Here is a 27,500-nt window from a genome sequence, read left to right on the forward strand (position 1 = left end):
GAAAATTGAAAAGAATATTCGACGATGTCGTCCACGGCAAACAGAGAGACTGAACTGAACGCGCGACGATTAACGCTCCTAGTAGTTAGCCAAATCTGATGAACGATGGTGGATGTTTTGTGTTTTGCGCTGCTACTCGCATGATAAGACTCGCGACGGTTTGCCCTCCGGCTGATGATTATTTGACCTTTAGGGGGATTTCCCATTTATACCGTCGGTTGTTCTTCTTCGAAGAAAGTCACTGTAATCGCGATCGCTTCCGTGTCCTCGTGTTGTTTCAATATGCAGAACAAGTATTGAAGTTATTGCAATAATTATTTGCACCTTCGTTTCTTTCGTTTTCTGCAACGAAACACAAGTGGTTCCTTTTTGGCAAGTATGACATATTTTCCTTTATTTAAAAACTACACATTTCTGGCCAGTAATGCGAACAAAAACTTATATTTACACGAAAAGAAGATGTAGAAGAATAAGTAGAATACCGGGAGGAGGCAAACGGCAAACGAAACAGAAACCTGCTCGCACTCACGAGAACAGGGATGACGCGTTCGAGTGTTCAAAAGGGGGAAAGGTGGTTGATAGCGCAATGGGAAGCGATAGCTAAACTTCTTGGCAGTGCTCGAACCTTAGATCACTAGCTACTCCACGACCACATCTCGCACATATGAACTAACACATATTTATATAAATACTACATACGATACAGTGAGGGTGCCGATCTTTCGGAAGGAGGCGAGAGTAGTGAAGTGTGGAAGTGGTATTGATCATGAACATGATGACAGGACAGCTTCTACCTTCCATGCTGAGCCGTTTTCTTCCCAGCCGTGGCCGGATGACACACTACATTGAACATACACGCCCGGCAGGAGGGGAGTATGTTTTGAACACTTGCAAACGATGGCTCCAATTACGCTGACGCTCTATAGTGGCCCAGGATCCGCACGGCTTCCGCATCAGATCTCGCAAATGAAGTACGTCTCGAAGCTGCACGGTGTGTCGTTCCACTTGAGCCCCTTGCCGTCTCGGTTCCACAGCTCCAGGCAGTGCTCCTCCTCGCCGTTTTCGTACCGGAAGTTGTTCGGTTCGCCGGCGTTCCAGTTGGTGAACGAAAGCGGACGCCCATTCGAAATCCAGAAGAAGTTGCCCTCTTCCGCCAGATCGGTACCGCTCGTCCAGAAGTGTTCCGTTGCCAGACCTAAATGCGGGGGAATGAGAAATGATTTAGAATGTGTCTAGGGTTGAGCCGCACTGCGAAATCGAGAAAAGTGCATACCATAGTCTTTCACGTATTTCTCCAGCCGATCATTCTCCTCCTGCGACTGTATGCTGGCCAGCTGCATACCGTGGAAGCGACAGTACTGTAGGGCTTTGAACCAGTTAGCCTGCGATCGGGACAACCGAGAAATGGAAAAGAGTTACTTGAGAGAACCATCGCGCACAGCACTGCCTTTTGGAATACTCACTTTGAAGAAGATGCTCAGATAGTAGCGCTTCTCGCCAAGCTTCAGCAGTGGCATCGTCCATCGGGGTGGCGCAGATGATTCTTCGACACAATTTGGACAGTCTGTAAGAGAATTGAACGTTGGTGATATAGTACTGGCAGGTTTAGACGATAGCCTAGCGTTGCAGAAGCATTTGGTTAACTCGCAATAAATTTTGAATGTGAGCTTCCAACCGATCTCTTCTAGGAAGACGGATGTCCTTAGACAAAAACTCCATTTTCCTAATGATGGTTTATTAATTTCAATCAGCTTCATCCTTCCTAGCATAGTAATTGAAAATACCAATCGTAATGTGAAACAATATCAGGCAATTAATGGCGATCATCATCCACTTTTCTTTACCGCAAAGACGATGTCCCAAAGATGCTGGAATTTGAATCACAAATTACACCCGATAAGCCATTGGGGAGCTCCGAAAATAGCTCAATCAGCCCGGAATAATTAAACCCACTCGAGAGTCACTAATTATCAAACATCAAGCAGCCTGCTGGCGTCCGGGGATCCACCCATTCGCTTTAAGTGTCCATTCGGATGAAAATGCGACCAAAACGGTAGCAGAGCGACAAAAAGTGTTTGCCAGTGCTCCACCAACACACAACACTGTCTCATTTGCATAGAATGCCGATCAGATCTGAATGCCCCTCCCCGCGGCCACTCCAGTTCGGTCAGTTTCAACCCAAGAGCCGAACGATGTTGCAAGCCGATCCGGTCGTATCCGAATTTTGCGTTTTGTTTTTTTTCCCCTTTAAAATGTACCGCTTGCCACACGCCACACCGTCGTCGTCTTCGCGGCTATTTACGATATTTAGATGCCCGCGATGCGGACAGATGCGGAATGCAATGATTGATGATCTATCGCGGGCATCGCGGATCGCGCTGTCGGTGGCAGAAAACAGATTACTCGCCACTGGACACCGGATCAAACGCAGACACAGGTGCATTAAGGTTAAGGTCATCGGATAGAAACATCGGCTGGGTGGACGCGATGCGCACACAACCCAAGGACAGCCAGCGACACCGGCACCGGCACCGGCACTGGAGGAATCCTCGCAGTCGCTTCTGCATTCATTAAATACCGCGCACCAGGCTTCTCAGTTCCGAGGATTCCGAGGCACAATTCCTTGCCCATCGCTGAAAGGCCGGTTAGTCCAGGTGAAAGGAACATCCCCGGCCCCCGAGGCTGACAAAGCGAACAAACATCGATCAAAGCAATTACTATGGCACAATGTTAACCACTTCTGTGCTGCTGCTGCTACCTCTGGTTGCCATCTTGCTACTGTCACGTGTGTCCTTCCTTGAAGCGAGCTCACATCCGATTGAGCGCCAAACCGGGAGCTAGCTCGTGGCCTTATGTAAGCCACTTGTCGCAGCAACCAGCAACCAGAGGCTCTCCACTCTGCTGCCACGGAATCCGGATTGCGTAATAATGGTGTCGCCAGCCGGCAATGGTATGAAGATAATTCAATTTTAACATCCGATCGCGAAGATGTACCAAGGCGAGACAGAACCGGCAATATCGAAACTCTCGTCGAAGGCCATTAACAAATGTGTGCGGCCCTCGCCCGCTGCTCATCCACCCATTTGCGGGAGGGTAAGTGAATGTTGTCGCCCCGTTGGTCCGCTCGTGAATGCCGGCCGGGCGCATCTCTACTCCTGGTATTATTGCTTTCACGCACTGCGATGTGCGATTAATTGCGGTGTGCCGCTGCGCCTTGACATTTATGTGCCCCGTTGACGATGGCGACGCACTTGTGGCAGATTTTGGGTGAGAGAAATGCCAAAATATGATGATGGCTGAGGTAATGATGATGCTTGCACGGCACCAGCGTGTTTTTTTTTTGGTTGGGCCGCAAAAGGGCATACACCGTTCCCAAGGCGTGTCATCTTCCTCCCTGCGCGCGGCCGGGGGTCAGGTTAATGATGATGGAGTGGCTCAGACACCCGCTGTGCGCGACCACCACCAGGTCATATAGGTCAGGTCCGCCATAACCTCAATCGCGCAGACACTCTAGAACGGTTTATCTGTCATCGCGCGTTGGCGCTGCCTACTAGACGCGATGAAACTTTGTTGTAGACCGCTTCAACACCAAGCACACAGGCCACCCCAGACCTTCGATCGCGCTTGAATTGAAGGTTTCGGAATCCGATCGGAATCATCGGTCTCGAGTTTCATCTCCGTTTGCCTTGCCACCGGCAAGGATGCTTCCAATGGATGGACCATGGAATCGGTTTCAATCGTACCGGTGATTGTTCCGCAGAGCCTCGAGGCACAAACCAATGGACGTGGAGTGGACAAAGCAGCCGTGCGCGAGATCCGTATCGACAGCGTCCACGGATCGGTCAAGAAGACGCATCGTCGTAAAGTGTCGTCGCTCCGTCGGTCCCGTGCCATCCCGTGCGATCGAAATGTCGTTAAATTCACATGGAACCGGTCCCCGTCGACCGGCTGGGAGCTGCTGGGTGGATCGCGGGGGGGCGGGGGGAGGAGAGAAAGGGCCCACGACGGTTCGTTACGAAATGGCGGGCGCGTTGGTTTGCGGGAAGTGGACCACCGATCTCACCTGCCTGCCAGCCAGCCAGCCAGCCAGCCAGCCAACACGATGGCCAAATCCGGCGCATTGTCTGGTACGAACCTCTCCATTGGCCTCCCCCTCTAAACACAATTGTCGATCAGCACCAAGCCAGCACGAGATCAGTGACGTTGTGAAACAGCTGTTCACTTGACTTCTCGGTGCTGTGGTCGCGATCTTCCGTATCGCTCGCTTCGGTTCTGTGCAGGGCATGGCGCAGTGTACGTACCCCTCGACACCTGCGCCTCCGGTGGGGGCAATCAATGCGTACGTTAAGTGGTGCCCACGGTGTACACATGATTGGTGTGTTGACTGTACAACACATGTTTACGTTTACGCGGCGCCACGCACTTCTCACCTACCAACGGTCCGCGGTTCACCTTTTTAATGCTCACCCAACCCAGATTCAAATAACAATAAGGCCACGTTGTTTTGTTGCGCGACGGCGTCTAGGCAATCGAAAATGATCCTCGTCCCATAACAGCGCAGCACAGCGTGTATGTGAGTGAAGTGTGATTGATTAGAGACTTTGGGAAGGCCCCCCCCGAAAAAGGTAACGATCATCGGTCAGCCGCGTATCCATCATCCACGAGGCTGATCCGCCACGGGGATGAGAGCGATCGTGATTGCCGAAAAATCGGAAAAAGGTTAAAGCAATTTGTGTCCATTCAGTTGACCCCAGCCCGATGGACCCGATGATCTTTGCCGATGATCCTCAGTCACATGTGACGTTGACGGAGTGGAATGTCGAGATTTGTCAAAGCCGCGTTGCCCTTTGGAGAGGGATCAATCGATCGATCGAAAAGATCGAAACACGATCCTAAGGGCGCCACGATCGGCGAAGGGCGCCCAGCTGAACTCAAAACCTTAGCTAATCCACCGGAAGCATTACGCCATTGGCCATCGCTCGATCGAGAAGCCCATTCAGTGCACACACTCGGTCAACAAGACGCACACACAAGCGCACGCGCGCACACACAAAATGGCACGCACCCTGTCCCGGTTCCCGGTTAGGGGGGGGGGGGGGTCGACAACGATCGAGTTACACCAGACGTCGTCCGTCGTCGCGGTAATTAAGGTCATTATTGCGAAAGGACGACGAGGATTTGATGCATGCGCGATCCATCAACGGGTTTGGAAGTTGCTCGAGAGCTCAAAAACACGCACCGCGGGACTCTCCCTTCTTCCCTCGATCTCTCTCTCTCATCATCATCACCACGCGGTTAACCCGTTTGCGATGCGATCGTAATCCAACCTGCACCCTCCTCGGCCGTAACGTAATCCCGAAATCGATTCAAACCAACGAGACGACCGGCGATCGTGCGGACGGAGCGAAGGGACGTTGAACACTTTCTTCCTGATGTAACAATGTTAATCGGATCGGAATCAGGGGGTTTGAGAGAAGCTCTCTTTCTCTCTTCCCCAGAGAATTCAGGAAGGCAGAAGGCGAAGCCGAAGCACCAGAGTAGAGAGAAGATGATTCTGGACTATTTACTACTGGTACCGTGTGAGCTGCCGCCGATCGCCTTCGGTGTCGCACACTCCACTACACTTTCACTGAGTATCACAAGCAGCAGCAGGCCGACGGTGGTGGTGATGGCCATCAGCATCCCAAATCCTGCCCGTTCTGTGTGGCTTCTGCGCTGCATCTGCGCTCGGAACAACATCGCGATCTTCGACGGTGACTGTTGTGGGGCGCTTTGGTAGACGCGCTTTGGCGGTAACGACAACGACGAAACTATTACTTGGAAACTTGAAAAAAAAAACGGTGGACCCCCGGCGGATTGAATGTGGTGACCGTACGACTGCCAAATCGCAACTAACCGCAACAGCGATCGACGCACGCTACGCTACACCGCGCCACGCGCTCTCGCAGCCTCCGTCGCGGCGCCGCGCACCACGCTAAACGGTGGCGGCGTTGTGAGATGCATACATGCAGACGTGCTTTGCTTCCCCACCACTCCCTGCTCCATTCGCGACGAGGTGCGCTGAGAGGGAGCGAATGCGAACCTCCCACCGCTGACCGGTGCCGTCGTCGTCGTCGTTGTCGTCGTCTGCGCAACGGTCTGCGATCGATTCGGAGGTTCGTCGCTTGATGTTCAAGTCTTTCGTTTGTTGCTGCTGCTGCTGCTGCTGTTGGTGCAGCGTTCGAATCAGCGCGGTATCGAGAACGAACGAGGACGAAGGACGATCTGGTCTGCGAAAAAGCCTCTTTGCTCTCTTCCCCTCTCACACCCCCAGTGACTCTCTGTCCGGATTATGTTAATGCGTGGCCTGCGGCTGGTAGTAGTAAGTGGCCTTGTGGTACGCAATGCGGAACGTGCGCGGCTCTCTGGTGGTGGTTTGAATGCCGCTTCCCGAACGATCGATTTGCTGATCTGCCGGAATGCAGTTCTTTCGTCACGTCCCCCGCACACAGAGACCGAGTTCTAATGCCACAGCACCACGAGGAGGATGGTCACCGTTTTGTGGTCAACTTGGTGTGGACTCGGTGACCGGTTTTTGCCCGTGATGCCGCCTGCTGTCGGCTGCTGTTCATCTTCTGAACCTTCTTCTCACTGCTGTGGCCACCGGCAACAACTTTCGGTTTCGTTACGGAACGTGCGGTGCTCTTCGGGTCGGAAGCGACGAGACCACGAGAAGAAAGCAATAACAGCGTGAGAGGGAGAGTGCGACAACGAAGAGATTTACATCATCAGTGGACACATCACTGCGGTCCAGTGGTTTTGCTGGTGGGTGCCCTGGAAGGGAATTGAATGTGTAACGATGAACGCCATCGAAAAAGGGGGATTTGGATGCCTTCCAGGTCGCAGGAGGGCAAGATGTAGTGGCTCTGCGCACTCCCAAAAATGGCAGGAACACTCCACTTGTTCGCTTGTCGTTACGTCATCGCAAAATGTGTCCTCAAACACTGTGGCGACACTTGTTTGTTGTTTAATGGTATCACGTTTGTTGGCGCCACTGGTTGCCGCTTGTGGTCAGCATTTGCGACTGACAAATCGCTAACAAATCGATCAACACCGGCGACACTTGCACTGTGTGGCCGGTTATGGCTTTGGATTGACATTTTTGGCAGGAAAATAGACAAACAGCTCCGGTCCATAAATCACTCGGGCACGTCTCCCCCCGGGGGAAGAGGAACACACGCCAGCACAGAAACCACATGATAATCAAACACGATACACGCGAAAGCGAAAGTGCACCGTGTGCTCCCCCGTATCCTTGGAACTCGGTTGGATTTGAAGCCCGACCGAGGTGCGCGAGGTCATACGGCCATGTGGCATGTCCTGATTACGCGGTGTCCAAAGTCCACAACAGGTAGTCAATCGAGTGAATGGCTGCACACTCGCTCGCTCGCTCGCAGGCGGTTAGTGTGGCCAGATCACTTTCTACCCTCTACTGTGGGTTTTCCATAATATTCGTCGGCGTGTCCTTGGACAATGGTCAACTGGGGAAAAAAGGACGGCATTCCCAACTACTTTCGAACGATTTTGTCGACCGAAAGTCACAACACTCGAAGCAGGAGGTGTTAAGTGGCGGGAATGCTGGCTAATTGTGCGGATCACTCACCCGGCCCTAATGAACCGACGCACAGTCACCTCAGTCAATACACTGGTTTTTTTTTGTCGTGTGTTTCTTTGCCATTGATTCGTGGCTGATTCGTGAGGTGAGCAACGCTATAAGTTTAATTGAATTTAATGGACACTCGAGGGAGCGTATGTTTTTTTGGGCAGAAAGATTAATAAACCACTCCTCGGGGGGCGGCAGCGATCAAAGGCCTGTGGCTGATGGAATTTGATGGATGAGAAACGTAAACAAACACATTTCCAGTGCTTGCTGCGACTGGTTTCCAACTAATCCAACTAATTGCTCGGGGAGTGACTGGAATGTGACTCGTTACTGGGTTATGTAAGTGCGGCGCGTGCCTCGGGCATTCTCTCCAGTCCAGTATTATTCGAAGAATTTAATGGCTATCGGTAGCACCACACTCCGCAGATCCTGTATTGTGTGAAGTGTAATATTAACAATTAGAAGGACGCCATTTGCATTATTCATCGCACGGCGAGCGTTAAGTGGCAATTTTCCAACGGACTACTAGATCCGCGCGGTTGACAAGCCACGTCGCCGTTAATTGAATCTCGACGGTGTCGGAACGTTACGAGCTGCAGGGTAATTGAGCTACAGTCAGCAAAAACAACGAGAACTCACAGAGTGAGGACAAGGAATCTAAACATGATTTCTAACTCGTTCACTTCTTCATCTCGCACTCGCCAGCATCCGGTTCTCGCCATGTGCGAAATCAGAGCGAAGTAATTCTAGATCAGAACTCGGAACGCACCGAAACGCGATGCCGAAGCCGCCATCGACGCGCACGGTTGAGGTTCGTTGTGTTCTGCTGACATTTCGAAAAACCAGATTCCTGCCCCTGCTGGCTCGCCTCATGTTTCCTGTTGGTTGCTTGCTCCTCTCAGAACGTATCAGAAACAGAGAGTGAGAGGTCAATGATATCGTCACCGGGTGATCGAGGCCACCAGAACGCCCAAAGCAGATGCCAAATGGGCAGACACTAGCGGAGCATGTCGAGTGCGGAATTTACGATCCTGGAGCATCAAACATATGCTCATTTGCATATTCAGGAGGGGGCAGAACAAAGCATTGTCATGGAATGTTACCATTTCCGTCCCAGACGAATGACCGAAGCCCGACCGAGGTTTTGCCAAAGTTTAAAAACGGGATGGTGGCGAGGAAGGGGTTATCGTTTGCTAGGGATCGTTCTATAGGAATGAACGCGAAAGAAAGCGAAGTGTCCGGACGACTCTTTTCAGAAGGTCAGAACGTTCGGTATTAAATAAGATAAGAGGCAGTTTGCTTCAAGGGGCGAGGAATTTATCATGATGCCATTAGCATTAAGCAACAAATCGCCGTTGGTATTTGGAAACTTTGTATTTCTGAAGTTATTGGACAGTATTATATGTCCTTCCATCTATTTTAAAGGCTGATGAGTAGATAATGCTTCTTGGGACAGAAAGCTGAATTACGGAGTTATTTTAGTGCACACGAATATCTGAGAAATAGCGGAGCAGATTCGATAAAAGAAGACTTTGTAAGGAGAAACACGGAAAAGCAGTGAGTACGATACAGAAGAGAGCAACCGTCACCACCAGCAATTAGTGTGGTAAATAAGCACCTACAGTTAGTTGGCATGCTACTTAGCACCCCTAATGCCACAACGAAATGGAGTTACAAACGGATTACCTCGTAGCTAGTAGGAACGATACAACTCACCTCACCTCACCTCGTCTTATGTTGTGCCACGTCTTACTCAGTCCAAACTGGACCTGAAAGAAAGTAGAGAGAAAAAACAGAGAAACGAAAAACCCTTGTCCCTCCCAAAATCTACCAACAAAAAAAACCCCGGTCTCTGTTCCTGTATCTTCACACACAGCTTGAGTGCAATTTATTCAAGGATGACAGCATCCACCGTTCCAAGAGCTGCTTTGGAGTTATGGAGCCCCAAAATGTGGGTTCACTTGTCGTTGTAACAATAAAACACAATCGGCTAGCGGTAACACGGGCACGTCATGTCCTGGACACGCTGGATCGGCTCACTGGCAGTGAACTTGGCATGTGGTAGTAATCGCTGGAGTGATTGGTTCCGATTGGATGGCCGCGAGTCGTGGCTCAACGTCTAGAGTCTAGATTAATCTGCAATCAGTGTGGTCAATGTTAGTTTCGCTCCGTCAACTCCCGTTGGTGGTTTGTTGTTGTTACCCTAGAGAAAGGTGTTGAGTATTGAGGTTTGGAGAGTGAGAGAGAGAGAGGGAGACTGGAAGAGAGGGCGATCCTACGTGCTGAAAATGGTGGTGAAGGATACGCTAAACTCGCCCGGATGCTGCCCGGACACGTACACCTTCGAGACGGCACTGGTAGCCGATGGTGAAGGACTGAGCGTCGGTGGTGCCGTCGCTACTACCGGCACCGATGGCTCGATCGCCGACAGCAGCCGATTCTGACGTTCACGCTCCTCGAGCAGAGGCAACAGCAGACTTAGCTTGTTGGAGAGATCATCGGCCGGATTGGCCGTCGGTTGAATGCGCACCGTGGACGTCGTCGGGACAGTGAGCGTTTCCGTGATGAAAGACGTAATAACCGTACTGGTCACGTCGCTCTCGTACACGGTCGTCAGGATCTCACGACCCTGGAACGTCACTGGCAGGACGATGGATTTCGTTTGCGTCACCGTTTGGACGACTTCCTTCACGTGCGTCTTGTAATCCGTGGCCGTCGTCACTATCAGCTGGTAGCGGTTCGGATCCGGCAGGAACTCGGTCGGTCGTGGGATAAAGTTGGGTTCCGGGACGCCACCGAGATTACCGAGCAGCAGCTGGGACAACAGAATGTTTGCCAGCGGTGCATTCGACAGAACGGAATTCGGATCCGCTGTCTTGCCCTTGGTCTGCACGAAGGGAGTCGCTTCGTAGATCGTGGTAGAGATTGTGGCCGTGTACGCAGTCGAGCGTCCCCGGAACGTGTTCTGCGACACGGAGACAGTCGTCGTAGGGGTCGAGCTAAGGATGAACTTGGTGATCTCGAACAGACCGTCATTGTTGAACGACGTGATCTCTTTGTTAAGCACGTGCACCGGCAATCCGTTCGGGCCTTGCGTCAACGAGAAGCAGGAGGTACAGATCTCCTCGATGCTGGTAGTCGTTGTTTTGATCAGACTGATCTCGGTCTTGGAGTTGGCGACCACCGAGACCGTCGTGTCCGTGGGCAGGAAGAACGTCACGGTCAGGGCAGCCGTACTGGGCTGAATGTTGGAACTGCCCAAGCTCAGTGTCTTCCGACGCCAGTCCTGCGTTGTAGGGGCCGCCTGACCAAACCTGTTCCAGTTACGTGCCGGTTCCTCGTCCTTGTACGAGCCCCGGGAGTTGCTGCCACCGCCACGCCGCCCATTGGCAGTCGTACGCGGTGTTGGCTTATTGTACGCCGACAGGGTGAACGTCGTCCGGCGACTGTTGGCATTGTAAACGTTCGGTTTGTAAGCCAAAGATTTGAGTGTATTACGATTGCGGGATCGGGCAGCATTCCGGGCGAGCGTTGTCTGCGCTGTGGTCGGCCTTGGGCGTGCCGGTTTGCTCGGTTCAATGGCCACGTTGCGGCTCTTGGATAGCAACCGATACTCGGAATAGTTATCCCGCAGGTTCTTGTTCAGTCGTGGCTGTGTCGTCTGATAGTCCACGTAGTCTTCGGCGGTATAGTACCGTGCGTCAACGCGATTCGTGATGGTTGCCGTTTCGCGTACCGTTGGTCGACCGCGGCGTGATGTGCGGCTGTTGATCGCTTGACGTTTCACGCGTCCGCCAGATGATGATGATGCACGCGCGCGGTGGTCTTTAGTAGGCTGTGCTTCTTTTGCTGCCGCTTCCTGACGCAACCGCACCTCGTTGGTAATCTCACTCAGTACACTCAGCTCCGGGTCATCTTCGAAATCCATGTCTAGGTCATTGCTATCGAGCAATTCGCCCGAATCGTCCACTACATCAACATCAACGGTGTGGCGTCACCGCACGGAGTCGCGTGCAGACATTGTAAGTAGTACGGAAAACAGATGAGTTTGAGTGAGGAAGAGAGAGAAAGAGAGGGAGAGAGAGAGAGAGAGAGAGAGAGAGAGAGAGGAAGAGAGAAAGAGAAAACACATCATTAGGCTAGAGATGACCACCGGCGATGCGCGAGTGCAGCAGCAACACTTGGAATGTACGATCGGTCACCGTCATCGTCGTCGTGGTCGTCTCGTCGGCGTCTGGGTGCATTCTTTGGCGTGCTGTCTCGGTGGACGTCTTCCATTGATTTGGGGTTATGGGTCAGTAGAGTGTCATTTAACAAAATTCCCAAACAACAAAAAAAAGGATTCGCCGGACAAATTATAGGAAACCAAAGTGAAACAAACCATAATGAAACAACCGAGCCACCCACCCATTCGAACCTCTCCGCCAACAACCCACCGCTGTACAGAAAGTGTTGGTTAAACCGGATCGCGTGTACTGTAGCGTAGTAGTGTGAAGGTGTGTAGTAGTGTGTTATGTGAGTGAGGAAAGAGGGGGGTGGGGGGAATAATATGGAATAATATACAAAAAAGGAAAAAAGGGAGGTACAAGGATTACCATAAATACATATCATGCTGCTTTACTAGAAAGATTCCAATACAGAAAATACATAAGAAGAACTAAACACACGAGTTTACAGTACAGAAAGATAAATATAATACTGAAAGGGTGGAAGAAAATGTACTAATCCTATTACTTTAAAAGTAACTGTGCTATAAGTGCATGTTTTTAATCTCGTATCCATCATCGACATATATGGTAATCACAGCAAACATTGGCTTGAAACTGATTTATTTGATGCTTCTCTCCTTGAAGCTGAATAAAAATGGAGACTTTTGATGACCGTACATCAAGAATAACATAATAGTACAAAAACATGATTTCGAAAACCTGTCTACACGCAAAATATTCCTCAACGTGTAATCTACCGCACTTCAGAAAGGGCAAAGTGATTCTTACGAGGATACTTTACGAATTACCAGCCATTAATTTGCACCCTGTGGACCGGCTGATTGAATACAAACAACTTAATTGATTAAGACAGCATCTTTTCTTGCCTGCAGCACACACGAGAACCTGTAATCCTCACCAATAGCTGTGACGTATAATAATATAGACCACTTTTTCCCTTTCGAGCTCCAATAACCCTTTAGCGCGTAGCGAGACCCACCAACAGCAGGTACAGCTTATCGGCCACTTATCCTTGAACTTGATGTCCATTGCTTCCTTCCTCTCGCACAGGTAGTCACACGGAAGGCGGAAAAGCGGAACGCCCAATTAGGGCCACGGGAAAAACTTGAACCTCGTCTACTAGGGCAGGGCTCGGACGTGAAGACGTTTTTTTTTCGTTTGCTTCCTCGCAAGCGATGCGAGCGTTCCATTCAACACGGCGCACCATCGTCATCATCCAGTCGACCTTTTGCCAGCGTGATAAATTCCTAAAGACCACCACGACAGACCAACCGACGGTCAAACCGGACCTACCGCTGTTGGCGCCCGCGACTACATGCGACATGCGACTACTCTTCCCTCCGGCCACCGGCAGGCTAATTGGCGCGGAATGATAATTACGCCATTTGTAGCTGCCCTACCTGCGCGTAGTACTTGCAATGTAAAGGCGTCGTCGTAGTCGTCGCCTGTCAATGCCTGTACACACTTGCCGGTGGCGTACGCGGCGCGGAGTCAGTTTTATGCAAAGATTGTGTCGTTGGAGATGCTTTTTGAAAAAGAAAAAAAAACCGCTCACACCGGCACCATTCGGGGTGGGCTCTTCATCAGAAATGTCAAGGACGTGGCGCGTGGTTTGATTAACTGCTCCTCTTGCCCGGGCGGCATGGCGGAAGATGGTAGTTTTGGAATTTTTATCGCGAGGTGCCAGGTGTTGACTGGCGCTTGTTTCTCACACTTTTCTCAGGTGATCTGAGCTTCAATGAAACGGCTAATCCTTGGCGGGCAGTAGCCGTGCGTGCGAAGAGAAACCGATGTTCCGTTCCGATTTTTGGGGGTTACGATGACAATTCCACAAAATTGAACTTAATTGCTGGTTTGTTACCCAAATGTCATCCTCTATTGAGTGTCAATTATTTCACAGACTACTCTGTTCCGTCTCCGGTGTTTCTTGCTAATATGCTCCAACCATTACGCTGTCCAATTAACCCCCCCACTGAAGAATGGGTTACTGTGACCTCTAGATGTTTTTAAATTAAATTCCCCCTAAAAAATAGCCTATCAATCGCCTCCTCTTTCAAATGTCAAACGTCGAATGCCAATCTGGCTCAACGTTTTATTCAAATTTTCTGCAACAAAAAAAAAACTACCTCCTCCGATACATAATTTAGCCAATTTGTTATCGTCCATTGCAGGAGAACGCATTTGAACGCAATCATTATCTTGATTAATGTGCAGCTGCAGCTCGATTGGCACAACGTTTCCCATGAGCTCTTGAGTTTGGAACGGCCAATGCTGTTGCATAAAATCATCGTTAATCTGTGTGATCATTGTCTTTTGGCAGCTGCTAGTGCAACAGGTTAACGACAGTAAGATCATGATTACCCCGGATCGATGCTATTCAGGAAGTCAACCGATAGGTAACCTCAACGCGCGCGCGCGCGCGCTCGCCTCCCAATTACCGTCGCAGCGTTGCGATCGCCATCTTACCTTGGCTTCGTTTTCGGCTAGAGACCCATCTGAACCACATTCCAACTTTGCTCACCTTCGAAAACGTCCCGCGCGCTACCGTTTTTCAACGCGGCTCAGAAGAAGCAACAGACGAGAGCGCAAGACAATAATTATTCCCCCTCCTGGTAGTGATGCTGTGCGGAGTGGAGTAGCTCTCGAGCATTCGACTCGATCTCACCGCACAGCAAGTGTCTTAAAAGGTTAATGAGTATTTTGTTAACGGTACGGCGGCCGGTGGTTCGCACCGTTGTTGTGATCTCTATTAGCTCATCATCGTTACCCTCCCTCACTGGCCACGTGATTGCCAACCGATGGCGGCTGCTGTACTGCCTGCAATTCATGACTGCGGAAAACCGAGTTATGCTCGGTAGAAACATATTTCAACGAGATCAATAACGACATGAATGTCACAATGCGACCCCCCCCCCCCCTTTGTAGGACGATTGCGTTTAAGAAGGCGTTCCTGGGCCGTCCGACGATTATCGACAGGCTCATAAAGTAAGGCAAAGGTCATCCGGACGATGCCGTTTGCTTTCTTCTCGGGTCGCACTCGAGAGCGCACCACCGCACCGGAGAAGGGTTACATTATGCAAAACGAAACACCAAACTCATGTATCACATGGTGGTACGCTGGTACGGAGGAAAGTACTGGTCTCTTTCCACCCCTGAGGGCGCTCTTTGCGATCGGTTCACCACCAAGAAAAAGGGGTAGCCAGCACTTGAACTTTGGCGAAGCACCGTTGCGCATCGAGCATGACCCGGTGATGACAGGCGATTACTCTCGGTTTACGAGCGCAAAAAAAAAACGTTAAACTCCAGGAGCATTGCCAGCGCACTCGACGTGAGGACCCCGGGTACCTGAGGACGTACTTTATGCGTCGCAGAAGCGTGACGAAGCAACTGTTATCTAATGGAGTTGTTTCGGTGTTGAAGCGGAACAAAATTCCCCAAAAAAACACTTGAAGTAGTGTCAACTGGGCTGACGCATTGGCGCGCGAGCTCGTAAAGATTTGACTCTACAGATTTCCCGACGAATCGGAATGTCTGTGGAAAACAGAATTGCATCATTGATCGCTTATCATGTTAAATCACGATGCTCCGTTCGTACTGGCTTACGATTGGCATTTTCTCAACCATTAAGGCAACACAATCTGGTGCAATTTGCAATAGGGTTAGTTCTGTACGTACCCGAGAGCTGAGATGCTGCTGAGAAGAGAAAAGAAAACAGAGAGAGAAAGAGAGAGAGAAAGAAGGGGAGAGAGAAAACACACTATTTAGTAGTTGCATTATGGAAGGGTGTTAAATGTTAGCAAAGGGGGTGGTGGTGGTGTTGGTGTTGGTGGTTTGTCGACAGTCCATAATTATCGATCGATCGATCGACCGTCCGTCTGTCGTTTCGTGTTGCGTCTGGTCCCATATTTAGTGCAACCTGAAGCCTGTACCCATTACCTCCAGAATCTCCGTCCGTCTTTGCGTCGTCGTTGCGTCGTCAACTCTTTAAATACGGCGATGTCTACTGCGATTCAAAGACACAAAGTATAGAGCCCACCGTAGGACACCCTCAGCAAGTTGCGTAACACACACAGTCACACACAGAGACACACACGGGCTCGAATTGGTCATTGGTGCATTATCAAACTGTGAATGCCTATATCACCTGCATTTGATGGTTGGCTGGTGGGGGGCTGAGTTTCGACACCGACCCCCCCCCCCCCCCCCCGGTCCTGCCATGCCATCGCTGCGACAAAGTATTAATGGCTCCATCAGTCCCTAGCCGTACCACACTCGCGTATACAGATTTGATTAGTTGTGTGTCAAACTTTACATCGATCAGTCTGCGACTGCGATTGATCGATTGCAACCACTAATGGTACACCACAACTCTGCTGGCCGCGCGCTCACTCCTGAAGAGAAAGAGCAACCATGCACCATGCCATGGCTTCTCCTGGTCCTGTAATTATCGGAACAATCGATCGACTGACCGACCAAGTGAACGAACGAACGAACGAACGAACGAACGAGCGTTCGCTGCGCCTGTAAATTGGCAAAGTGAAGCGATCCTAGCCATTGGCACCGCTAGCGCTGGTTGATAAATTGCGTCCCATCGCGTTCGAACGAACGCGGAACGCGTGCTGCTGTCGGGACCTTTCCGGCCGGGGTAGCAACTCATCCAGCCCGTTGGCTCCGTTGGCTAGACATAATCGATTCGGTTTACCCATTCAACTGGACGGAAGTGCAGCGATCGCTTCCTGGTCCGCATGTTTGTGGCGATTTATCTTATCCTCGCTACCATAATTCCATTACCAGGCTGCTTTCGACATGGATTGGATTGGATGAGGCCTTGAATCGTGGAAGAAAGTTAGCCCCAAAGCTCATGCCCTTTTATGCGCAGCCGGGCCGCGGGGGAAAATTATTCAGTTTTGTGATAAGAATATCGATCGTACAGCCAGAGTGGGCTCCATTTTCGTTCGAAGGAGGTTCAGTCTACGAATTGTTGTGTGTTGAGGTTAAAAATAAATCTCCAATCCACCTGTGTCTGTCTGTGTTATCTAAGAAAAGGTATTCCCCCAAAGGTGTTCGCACTACAGATACGCTAATGATACGCTTCTTCTTCTGCTTCTTCCGGTCGCTGCTGGTGGGTTTGTTATTTGGGGAGCGTGTGCGCGAGGCACGGGATCGACGTCGACGTAACGCCTGGCGTCGTTAAAACCAACCCCGTAACTGTTTTGATTTCCTGTTGCTGTGGATGCTTGCCTGTTGAATATATTTGTCTCTCCTGCTCCCGGGTGGACCCTGTTTAGCATGCCACCTGAATAGAGACAGCTCGGTCTATTATGCTCCGCTGCGAGTTTCCTATGGCGATTGGAGTCGAGCCACTCGAGTCGCCATGGAGATGACATGGAGTGATACAAACTTTCACATGCCAGAGGTGAAGCACCAGCAGCAGCAGCAGCAGCAGCAGCAGCAGCAGTAGCTAGCGAGTCTCTTATTAATGAAGAGACTAGTCACTTGACAGCTCCTCGGAATCCAAGGAGGCGGTAGCAGTTGAAGGTTCCAACTACTAGCGGATCGTGGAGACAACCAGACATTACTGAGCGTCACAATACCGGGCACGTAATCAGTTCGAACCCACGATCTGCTGTCCTCGACCTTGCTTGTCCATTCTTCGGCACAACCTGGCCGACTAGCTGACCATTCTATTCTACATTGATCTGTTCTCTTTCTCACCGGCAGGGGGGGTCTCTTTGCATTCCGCATTCCGCATAGAAGGTGTTAAGTCATGCAGCTCATAGTACGCCCTTGGAAAGGAATGGTCGCTAGAGGGTCCAGCGCGCACCGTCACCACCGTCATCGATATCACGATCGACACATGCCGCATGCACGACCCATTGGGCAAATTATGGGTCAAGATCAACCAACCACCAACCCCTGGCGCCAGCTCGTTTACCAGCCTCTTGTTTATCGACCACCAAACACGCACGCACACACAGAAACATACCGTCAGGAATGGGAAAGGGGGCTGGGGGGGTGGGGGAGGGTTAGAGGGTCCTAAGACGACGAATAATTACCTCTCTGGCGCTGGTTGCTGTAGTACTTGTCGCGGTAGAACGAATCCACGTGCTCCGATTCGCCCGACTGCAGGGACTCGATGTCGTAGCGATCGTTGTCACTGAGGCCGTCCCCTAGATCATCGTACTGGTCCAGATCGCGCGATGACTCATCCTGGTAGTCTCCACCATCCTCGTCACCGTACTGATCCTCGCTTTCACCATTTCCGTACTGGCGACCGTTCTGACCGTCGAACAGATCGTAGCGTGCACCGGTGGAGTTACTGTTTCCGCTGCCACTGGCGCCATCACTGTTGCTTTGGTTCTGTTGCCGGACGTTCCGTTCGGCCGCTAGTGAGGTGAACGGTTTCGGCAGGATCTCCTCCACCGACGGTACCCGGATCTGGGGTTTGCGGTTCGGGTGCAACCGTCGCTCCAGGTAGCGCTGCAGGATCTTCTGCGTGATCAGGTTCTGGCGCTGTATCTCCAACACCTGCGGATCAATGTCTGTTGGTTGTGGCGTGACGTGTCCGTGTGCGTGCGTGGGTGTGTTTGTGTATGGGACCAGGATCCAGGGTTGTTGTTGTTGTGTGTGGATGGGGGTTTCCGGGTTCGGTTTTTGGTGGTGATGGCGGCAAAGGCGAAGTAAACGACAACACATATCATATCAGGCGCACAAAGGGGGGTGGGGTAGGTTGTTTTTGAAAGAAAGTCCGAGCCCCGTGCCAAAGCATCAGGGTGTGGTTCGAGCGATCGAGCGATCATCATCAATAGCAGACAGATCGAAAAAGGAGAGTGAGAAAGAAAGAAAGAGAGAGAGAGAGAAAGAGAAATAGAGAGAAGAGAAAAAAAAACGATCATGTAGAGAAACAGAGAGCCGGTTGTAGATTGCGTAACACTATATCCAACAGGAGGTCCCATTGTGCTTTTCTCCTCCTTTTTTCTGTGGGTGGATTTCCGCCCAGCTGTGCTAGAAAAGTGCATCTTCCACAGGTTGCAAATAACGTAACCTGGCTGCCCAATCAAACATACCCAATGCGGCACACCAGAGCCTGTCAAACAGCTGCTTAGTTCCAGACTGGAGAGAATGTGGGCGCGAGAGGATCCGATTCATAAATAAGCTATGAATATGTTTAATATTTGATTTGCCATGCCCACCGTTTCACTAACTTGTCCCAACGTGCCGTGCCGTGGTCATGACAACATCGTCGCTTGCTTGTAGGGACGCAATGTGGATGACGGCCAACGTAATGAGGTTAATCATGAGCATTTGTGAGATAGTTGGTGAGATAATGGACCGATGGAGAAGACCATTTGCCGATGCAGATGCATGCTTTTACTTATAGTTTGCCCGACGGAATGTGAGACCAATGCGTCATGTGATAAATGAGCTTAAAGATAAGCAAATGGGACGAATGAGAAAGTCTTTATGATTGTTTTTGATTTGTAATACAAGATCAACATTAGCATAAAAAAGCAAATCAGTCGCTTAAAGGCCGGCGCAAAAAACGTTTAAGAGCATTATTGGTAGTTGTAAAACGTTTCGCGGTATCAAATCAAGTCAATTAAATCAACAACTCCCATAAAACGAACAAACAGAGAGCCAAACAATACCTCTGAAGCGAAAGAGTTGTTAAGGTTCGCATTTTGGAGAAAAAAATCAAACAGCATTTACTTATGCAGCTGACGAAATTGCCTAAATTGGCGTCCTTGATCCCCTTTTCTATAAGGTTCTGCGTCCTTCAAGTGTCAATGTTTGTCATCGGTACACGCCTCCATCGCGCCTCTATGGCGCAATATCGGCCCCCCTATAGCGTCCTTTGGCGTGTCCTTATGAACGGTACATAATGGTCATCCCCATGTGTGATGACACAACGCCGGCCACAACACACAAACGCACACACATAGAGACAGAGATACGTTGCACTCACCGTAATTTGGTCTGCTTTTGAAACCTGCAAAAAGAGACACGCGTGTAACGAAACAGAACAGAAGAAGAACGGAGGGTTTTTCATTACCAATGGCGATTCCGTACAACCACGGCGATTTGCCATCGCAAAAGCATCCGCAGAGGGAAGGAAAGCAAAGCGTTTGGGATGGAAAGCGTGATGAAATCGTGCACGCGTGCGCGAGCGCATTCTTTCACCAGAAAGCATTAGAGAGCGGTGGTGTGGACTGGTGTGGGGAAGTGTGATCGCCAGTGATCGAGATGGTGCAGGTCAAGTTGCCAATAATTTCCCTCCCCACTCCGGGGCCATCAGCCTACGGACCACGGACCGAGTCAAGTCCGCTTCGAGTGGTTGTTTCGGCGCTTTGTAGGACATGGTCAGTGGGTTCGCTGTTTGCGGTTGTTTGCCGATAATGACATCGAAATTGTTTGCCTGTGGTTCGGGCGTGGACCGCACTCCAACCACGATCATGCAAGCGACCTGCTGCTGCTGCTGCTGCTGCTGGAGCTATTACGATCTACGCCCGTCGATGATGATGATGATACTCGGTAATGACCTTGACTGTAATGTAATTCTGTATGCACACCGTTCGTACCGGGCCAGTTTGACGTTCGAGAATCACAAACCACATTGCCTGGTCGCTTGTTGATGTCCCAAGGAGCGTGTTTTAAGACAAGACTTCCGCCTTGCAAAAGGTCTGCGCCTTGTGCAGCCAACCCTTTCATCGAACCGTCATCATTCTCTGGACCATTGGAGCGGCCGGCCGTTGCGCCATTCAATGGGCAAGATTTCACTTTCCAACCACCGGACACCAACGGACGAAGACATTTCCGGACTTTCTTAACCGGACCCGGGCACACAGCACACCCTCGCTAGGTGCGCGCGAGTGTCCTGCTGTCAATGCAGATCTCTCTCCCTGCGAATCCTCATGCACATGCCTCCCCAACCCGGGACCATTGTTTGCAGCTGTGCCCAGTGGCATCAACTTTCTCCGAACAGTGTACTTGGCTCCGTATGGTAGCCAAGGCTCACGGTCGTGGTTTCGGACCATTCGGAATCGTAAATCCTTCCGTGTGCATGTCGTCCGGGCTTAAATGAAACTCACATTTCAACAGCGCGAATCCGGCTCTCTGAAGCAATCGCGATCGCGTGTTGCGAGAGTAGCAGCCAGCCAGCCAGCCTAACGTTGATCCAAATCAACATCACAGGCACGAGGCACGAGGCACTAGGCACCGATATGGAGAGGAACTGGTTCCTATTGAGCCTATTCGCGGATGGAGGAGTGCCACGGATTCACGGAGCTGCTGCTGCGCGTTGCAAAATGGAAAGAAAACAACAACTACACAAAAATCGATCAAACCGATCGTGCGCACACCGACTGCTCTTTTTATGTCGATGTCGACTTCGGTGGACAGGTGACGTGGAGTGGGATGCGGATCCTTGGCGCAGAGGCGAGACGACGGCAACGGAGAAACGGGTTCAGCCGCAAAAGCCTGCTCCTTTGGATGGTGGTGCGGTCTTGTTGGTTGGTGTGACCTTGCAGTTCGAAACCGAGTCTTCTCTATCTCGAGGTGCCGAGCGAACATGCCGGACCAGTTTGTCAAGCCAGACCTCTGCCCCCCCACTCCTTCCGAGAGTATTGCGGTCCGCGAACGGTTCTCTGCCTTTTTTTCTGCGCCTCATCTCAGCGGTCCGAAGACTCTACATCATCTTTTTATGATTCGCTCAATTCACAACGCGAAGGTCGTTCAGTTTTCCGGACGCTGCCGCCACCGGGATTCAACATTCTTCAAAACCACGGAGAGGGTCATTCACTGCCGCCAGCCCTCGGGCGGTGTAAATCGAGATGATCATTCTTTTCGGTCAGGGCAATCGATGGGAGGAGCCGTGGCGCAGCACTAATGATGCTGTAAAAACCGGAAAACAATATAAAATGGCTGCCCAAGGTGTGGATTCTTCTCATTCTTTTTGGGGTTAGGTTATAACACCAGCAGAGTCACGTAGTGAAATCCACTTGTTAACGTACGGCGGAGACCTTCTTGGGAACGTGTTCCGGATCGACAAAGACGGCGACGACGACGACGAACAATATTTCGTTCACTTTCACTGTTCCCTCAGGAGAACTCAAACCCTAGACCGGTGCAACGCAATTGCAACGCGCGCGAAGTAAAGGCTAGAGGCGCAATCCACCTTCACTTTCGGTGCTGGCCAATGCGGTGCAACGATCTGCGAATGCGAATGTTTCGCTTCACATTCCGGTGCTTACTTCGATCCCCCGGCATATTCCGATCTCCCAGGCCACGACATCCTTTGGGAGCGTAGCAGGCTTTGGTTGCTTGAACGCTTTCTTTGCTTCGCACTCTTGTACCGCCACAGGGGAGCCCCCAAAGACCGCTATGATCTAGCGCATATGAAACCTGGCACCGCTGGCATCGTCCAAAGGGACCCGATACGTTCAGCGCCGGTTAGCGTTACCGCTGGACGACGCCGACGTGCAGATCCGTTTGACGGGCCACTACCACGACGGCACTTTTCACGGAATTAAACGATCGGTTACTTAACGGATCCTCGATCACCGACCGACCACTCCAATCCCGGCGACCGGTATGTGCCTACTGTTGCTGCTGCAAATTTCTGCATCCCTTTCACTATTGTGTCTCGCCATAATAGGGAATCATTTTTCTTTTGCTATACTTTTTTTGCGTTTTCGTTTAATGCTTTATTTTCACGACAGCACGGAGGCGAATTGTGGTGCACGGACACCGCGTGCAGTACCCGTGGTCCTGGGGGTTGATTGGAAGCCGATCTGGACGGTTCTTGGACCGGGCTGCCTTTGGACTTTGTGGGCTTGTAAGTGGCAGCTATGCGCGCACGCCTAACCATTTGCGATCGTCTCACAAAGTGTTCCGTAATTCGATCGCGACTCGATAAGGCGGTAACTATAGTGGCGCTTGTGGTTGGGTACGTCCACGAGTAGCTTTTAAAGCCGCGTAATTGGAATTACGACCCAGTGGAACTCGCTTCTAAGGGACTTTCACGATGCGCTTGTGACTGGCCCAATTATTTTTGGTTGCAAAAGCGAGATGCGATCCTCACAAAGGTATAAAATCCTGATCTTTCCCCATCACGAAGAAGGCGAATTAAATTAAGATTCAATTATCGCACGCTACTCGGATGCTGCGTGCTTAGATCGCAGGATCAAAGGCTAACGACGATGCTACCGAGATGGTTTTCCCATCGAGGCAAATCCTGTTCAACCCCTCTTTAACCCCACGATGCACACAAACAGTATCTTTTCCATTTCCATCACCAATATCTAAATTACACGTTTCGCACTTGCGTTCGTTCACACAAGAGGCGATTTGCCATGCGCTCATTACCGTGTGCTAAGCGTGTTTACGCGGATCCAAACTCGCTTCAAGCAGCGAGACCTTACGTGCACCACCATCATGTGTATGTGCGCAATCAATTTGTCCAAAACCAGCCATCCCCCCACAACGATCTCTCTCTCTCTTCTTCTCTCGTTACATCTTGGTCTCGCAGCAAATTAGTTGCCAATCCGGTGGCGTGCGCGCGACCACGATGCGATTTAAGCAACCGTTTCTATTTTGCCCCCCAAAGCAGCATTGCCTACTGTGCCCCTGCGCTGCGCTGTGCAACACATAAATCATGACCGGAATGGGAAGGGGTCGGTGGCGGCTTGACGATATGGAAATGGAAGCTGCGCTTGGCACGGCGCGCTCCAGCTAGAAACTGCTTCGTGCATCGTGTTCTTCTTCTCATTCTCAACTGGCATCAGTGCGCCAGCGCGAACTAATTGTGTAAGGGAGTAATTGTCAAAGAAGAGGTTTGTCTAGAGCGACGGTGCTACTGACACGCGCCTTTACCTGGCTGGCGCATTGATCTACTTTGCCTCTTCCGCCAACGCCACTCGGCCGTTGGTGGGCCTGGTGTGAAGGCGATAATTGGCAATTCGGTTAAACCTTGAACTGTTGGCGGTGCTGTTGTTTGTGTTTGCGGTTTGTAGTTGTTGTGCATGCTGCAATGGCGATGGAGCATTGGCTGACGAAAGCAACATAATTGGATGCGCGAGTACATTGCGAGCGAAGCGGATTGCGTTGCACCTGGCTGCAGGGTGCGCAAAAACGTTTAACAGAATGTTCTCATTTCATTGTTTCCAGTGGTAACTGGAGTACAGCTCACTGTACACCTTCATTGTTAAACACAACGATACCTTTTTAATGCATAAATCATGCGCCAGCCAGTGCCAGTGAGTCATTTGTTTTACTTTTACTATTCGTAGATCATTGAATTTGGATTGTGGCCAAGAAGCATCCATAAAAAAGTGGTTATAAAGTAATTAAGTATGGCAACATCAAGCTTCATCAAGCCATCAGCACCGCGTGCCATCCGATTGACGGCTCGTCCACGTTCTTGAAATCAATATCCTGGGACTGACCTTTAGCGCCAATGATTTTCGGTTGGCATTCCAGTGCCACCATGCAGTAGCTAGCCAGCAAGAAGGAGCCAGCCAGGGCCTGATGATGGCCACAGCGCCGGACATCTTCGATTGACGCGGATTTATGTGTTGCCCAACGCGCGGTCGAACGTTTCGTTCAAGCGGATCGTGTTCGTCGAAGAGGTGAAGAGTGGGAGGAGACTGTACCTTCACCGAACCGTGACCAAAGTCACCGTCACCGAAGCAGCAGCATCTCCCCGTGATCTCTCTGGTGGAATCTGGTTCTGGTTTGCTGGGGTTTGCCGATGACCAACGGAATGGAAGAAGCACGGTCGCGCAGATCAATTAATCACCCGGAACACCCCCCGGCGGGGCCACCGGGAGAGGGCAGTGGAGCGAGAGGATCGCAGAAATTTAAATTTAAATCTTTTCGCTGGCCACCGCTGGCTGGCTGGTGGATCGTGTTCGATCGTGAGCGCAGCATGCTTCTTGATGCCGCACAGCAGCTACTGGGCCACGGCGGCGGACGATCAGGTTTCCAATTCCAATCCAACCCAACGAACGAACCGATCGTCTGCGCCAAGGGGTCAGGTGAGGTGGAGAGGCACGTGCGAGAAGTCGTTGCAACCACCTGAGAGATGCGATGCGAAGACGATGGCTGGTGTGCGGGTGTTTTGCGAAATATTGGCCAGCTCATCGCCCACGGCTCATGAGCGCCACGCCAAACAACAATCGCAGCAACAAAAAAAGGAAGACAACAGAACGAACAACAATGGCGCTTGGGCTGGCTGGTGGTATGCTAAGCAGCTAGCGGAATGATGATGAGATATGCTGCGGTATCCGCTAATAATAGCCACACCGATGATAACCGCACCGCAGCCAGCAGACGATCTGCATCTGATCGACGGATTTCGTCATCGAGCAAAAGGCAAAAAAACAGGCAGCATGCTGTTTGGTCTAGCAGAACGGCTCTCTCTCTCTCTCTCTCTCTATCTGGGTGTGCCGTATGCTAATCAAACAGCATACTGTACGGCCAAAGGCCGTTTTTTGCAGACTTTTTTTCCAGATCTTTCGACGCCGACTGTCGTGCGCCGGTTTTTTTTCTGCATCAATCAATCTTCAACGAGAGAGATGTTGATTAATGTACTGTGCTTCCTTATCACATAGTCAATCTATCTACCTTCTTGGCCCTTTCCATGCGACTCTTTATGATGCAAATTGCACACGTTACATCCGCTGCGCACGCACACGCTCTCAAGGTTGTACGCGACTCCACGACTTCTCGCGCTATCATCGTCGCATGGTGTCTCGGGCGTGGTGGTTGGATTGGTCTAATCAGTCACCCCGGGGACAAACCGGTCCTGACCGGCGTCACCTGATCGAGCGAAGCTACGACGCGGATGCTGCCCCCCCCCGAAGGTTGTGCGTGCGCGCCAGCTCATCGGGGGGGCGCTGTGTGTACTCCACATTTGTGTTCCCGGAATTTGGGTCACGCAGACGCATTCAGAGGGAGAGAGAGGGAGAGGTGTACGGTTTTATATAAAAAAAAATGCTTCATCGTCGATTGCGTCACCAACAACGGGAGGGGTTCGTCGTTTGGCGTTCAAGTCCTTTGAACGAACTCGGCGTTCCTGGTCCCCCCGGGGGTGTTGCGTAGCCCTCGGGCAAGCGTATGCCCGTCTGTTCGGGGTCAATTTCACGGGAAGAAGACAGTCGTGGTGCTCTTAATCAAAACTCTTTTTGCTTTTTTGCTTAATTCAATTGATAAATGATCGCAACGCTTCAGCTTCTCCTGTGTGGCTACAATGGGTCTTCGCTTTCGCTGAATCGCGCGTGCCACCAACAGGTCCCCCCCGCGGGGAGGTGTTCCGGGTGAACCGGTTTTACAGATTGCACCAGGGCACGCGTGTCGAAGCGCCATCCCTTGGGGCAGCACCCCATCCGCCATCCGTTGCATGCAGGAGAAATGTGAGGCAGCCAGGCGTTTCGAAAGCGAAAGTCCCAGGGTGAGAGCATCTGGTGGTGGTGTCGATTATGCAGAAAAGCAGCACCGCTACCTATAAGCCGAGTATGCACCGCTACGCAATCTCACTGTTTAGATAACGATGGACGACGATCGACAGTAGGGGGATGCCAAGTCACCTGGAGTGCACGGTTCTTGAAGGCACGGACTCGCGATTGCGCAAATACTGAACGCGCAGAATGCACGCTGTGTGGAATGTGATTATGCTTATCTAACGCTATGCGCTCGGCCACCCACCGATGTCGCTCGATTCGCATCGCAGGCAAATTCCATTCCAAGATGGTGATCCCTGTGTTTTGATCTCTTGACAGAGAGAGAGGCTGCGATCACGACACCTGTTGGCGCCATTTAGAGCAACGCTTACACAACAGGTCAAGCGCACTCCGGGCCATCCCTGAACAACAGAAATGCATCGAGCATCGAGCTGGAAAGGTACAAAGCTAAACATCGATCTCTGACCAAATCGAATCATCCTAATGAACGATTTTTTACAATCAATCCCGCGCATCACTACCACGGTTCCTCTCGGTATGCCGTCTCTGTGGTCGCTGAACTGGTCCATTTAATTTGCATACTCGACCTCAGCTCTCTGAACCTGAGCGCATGGCTCACTAAGCTAAAGAATGGACATCACCCCCGGGGGGGGCAACCGATGTGCCATTTCGCACCTCATCGACCGAAACATCATCAATCACAACTTTCAACTTTGACCGGAACTCGAGGGGCCGCGGCGATCGGCCTTTGGTCGGGATTATGAAATTCGCCCGGCGTCTTGGCGTCTAGCGTTCTGTTGCCTCTTCTTGTCTGTTTTCGCTTTCGATTGTGTTTCCTTTCGATCCCATTATCACGGTTGTCGATGTCATCAGAGTGCGATGATCATCAGGGTGTGCGACACGGACCCCGGGGGAGCAACCGCTGCTGTTATTATGTAAACAGGTTTAGTCACAGTAAAGGCCGTGCCAGAGGACTGGCAAGGCTGTCGCCGTTCCGTGCCGTGCCGTGCGAGACGCACATACGTATGCGATTGGGGTCAGCGTGCCTGATCTCGTGCGGTGTGTGTTTTTGTGCTGCCTCTAGGGTGTTTGTTGAGCTTTAAGACGGGGGTGAAGCGGTAGGGAATGGTGATGCTTTCACGGTTAGTAGAACGAACCAACTACTTTGCC

At 51.1% G+C, this 27,500-nt stretch overlaps 3 protein-coding genes across 12 annotated transcripts in view; all 3 read right to left on the reverse strand.

Moving 5' to 3' along the window:
* LOC126574567 (C-type lectin domain family 4 member F-like) overlaps positions 1 to 77 on the reverse strand; it is an 803-nt gene extending 726 nt beyond the window's left edge. Inside the window, exon 1 of the mRNA XM_050234839.1 lies at positions 1 to 77. This exon is cut by the window's left edge and continues 149 nt beyond it. The gene's annotated coding sequence lies outside the window, so the exon portion shown is untranslated.
* Positions 78 to 377: 300 nt separating this feature from the next.
* Positions 378 to 9,378, reverse strand: LOC126577154 (C-type lectin 37Db-like). Of its 4 annotated transcripts, none has more exons than XM_050238588.1 (4): positions 9,359 to 9,378; positions 1,464 to 1,564; positions 1,274 to 1,382; positions 378 to 1,195 (listed from the first exon to the last, which is right to left on the reverse strand). In XM_050238588.1, the coding sequence occupies exons 2-4, from the start codon at positions 1,515 to 1,517 to the stop codon at positions 954 to 956; spliced, it is 405 nt and encodes a 134-aa protein (XP_050094545.1). In that variant the 5' UTR covers positions 1,518 to 1,564; positions 9,359 to 9,378; the 3' UTR covers positions 378 to 953. The 4 variants fall into 4 exon arrangements, with proteins under 4 accessions (XP_050094545.1, XP_050094546.1, XP_050094543.1 ...); XM_050238589.1 differs by lacking the exon at positions 9,359 to 9,378 and adding an exon at positions 9,329 to 9,349; XM_050238586.1 differs by lacking the exon at positions 9,359 to 9,378 and adding an exon at positions 5,568 to 5,856.
* A 125-nt stretch (positions 9,379 to 9,503) lies between these two features.
* The window catches only part of LOC126577153 (uncharacterized), a 19,662-nt gene continuing 1,665 nt past the window's right edge, over positions 9,504 to 27,500 (reverse strand). For 5 of the 7 annotated variants that reach the window (XM_050238579.1, XM_050238582.1, XM_050238581.1 and 2 more), the window contains exons 3-7: positions 19,838 to 19,861; positions 17,928 to 18,413; positions 15,547 to 15,564; positions 9,845 to 11,611; positions 9,504 to 9,778 (exon numbers count right to left, since the gene is read on the reverse strand). In XM_050238579.1, coding sequence (XP_050094536.1) covers positions 9,918 to 11,611; positions 15,547 to 15,564; positions 17,928 to 18,413; positions 19,838 to 19,861 — 2,222 coding nt within the window. In that variant the 3' untranslated portion in view covers positions 9,504 to 9,778; positions 9,845 to 9,917. The remainder of the gene's footprint in view (positions 9,779 to 9,844; positions 11,612 to 15,546; positions 15,565 to 17,927; positions 18,414 to 19,837; positions 19,862 to 27,500) is intronic. The other 2 variants (XM_050238584.1, XM_050238585.1) reach the window with 2 other exon arrangements.

Source organism: Anopheles aquasalis, chromosome 3, assembly GCF_943734665.1.
Source record: "Anopheles aquasalis chromosome 3, idAnoAquaMG_Q_19, whole genome shotgun sequence".
NCBI classification, from domain to species: Eukaryota; Metazoa; Arthropoda; class Insecta; order Diptera; family Culicidae; genus Anopheles; species Anopheles aquasalis.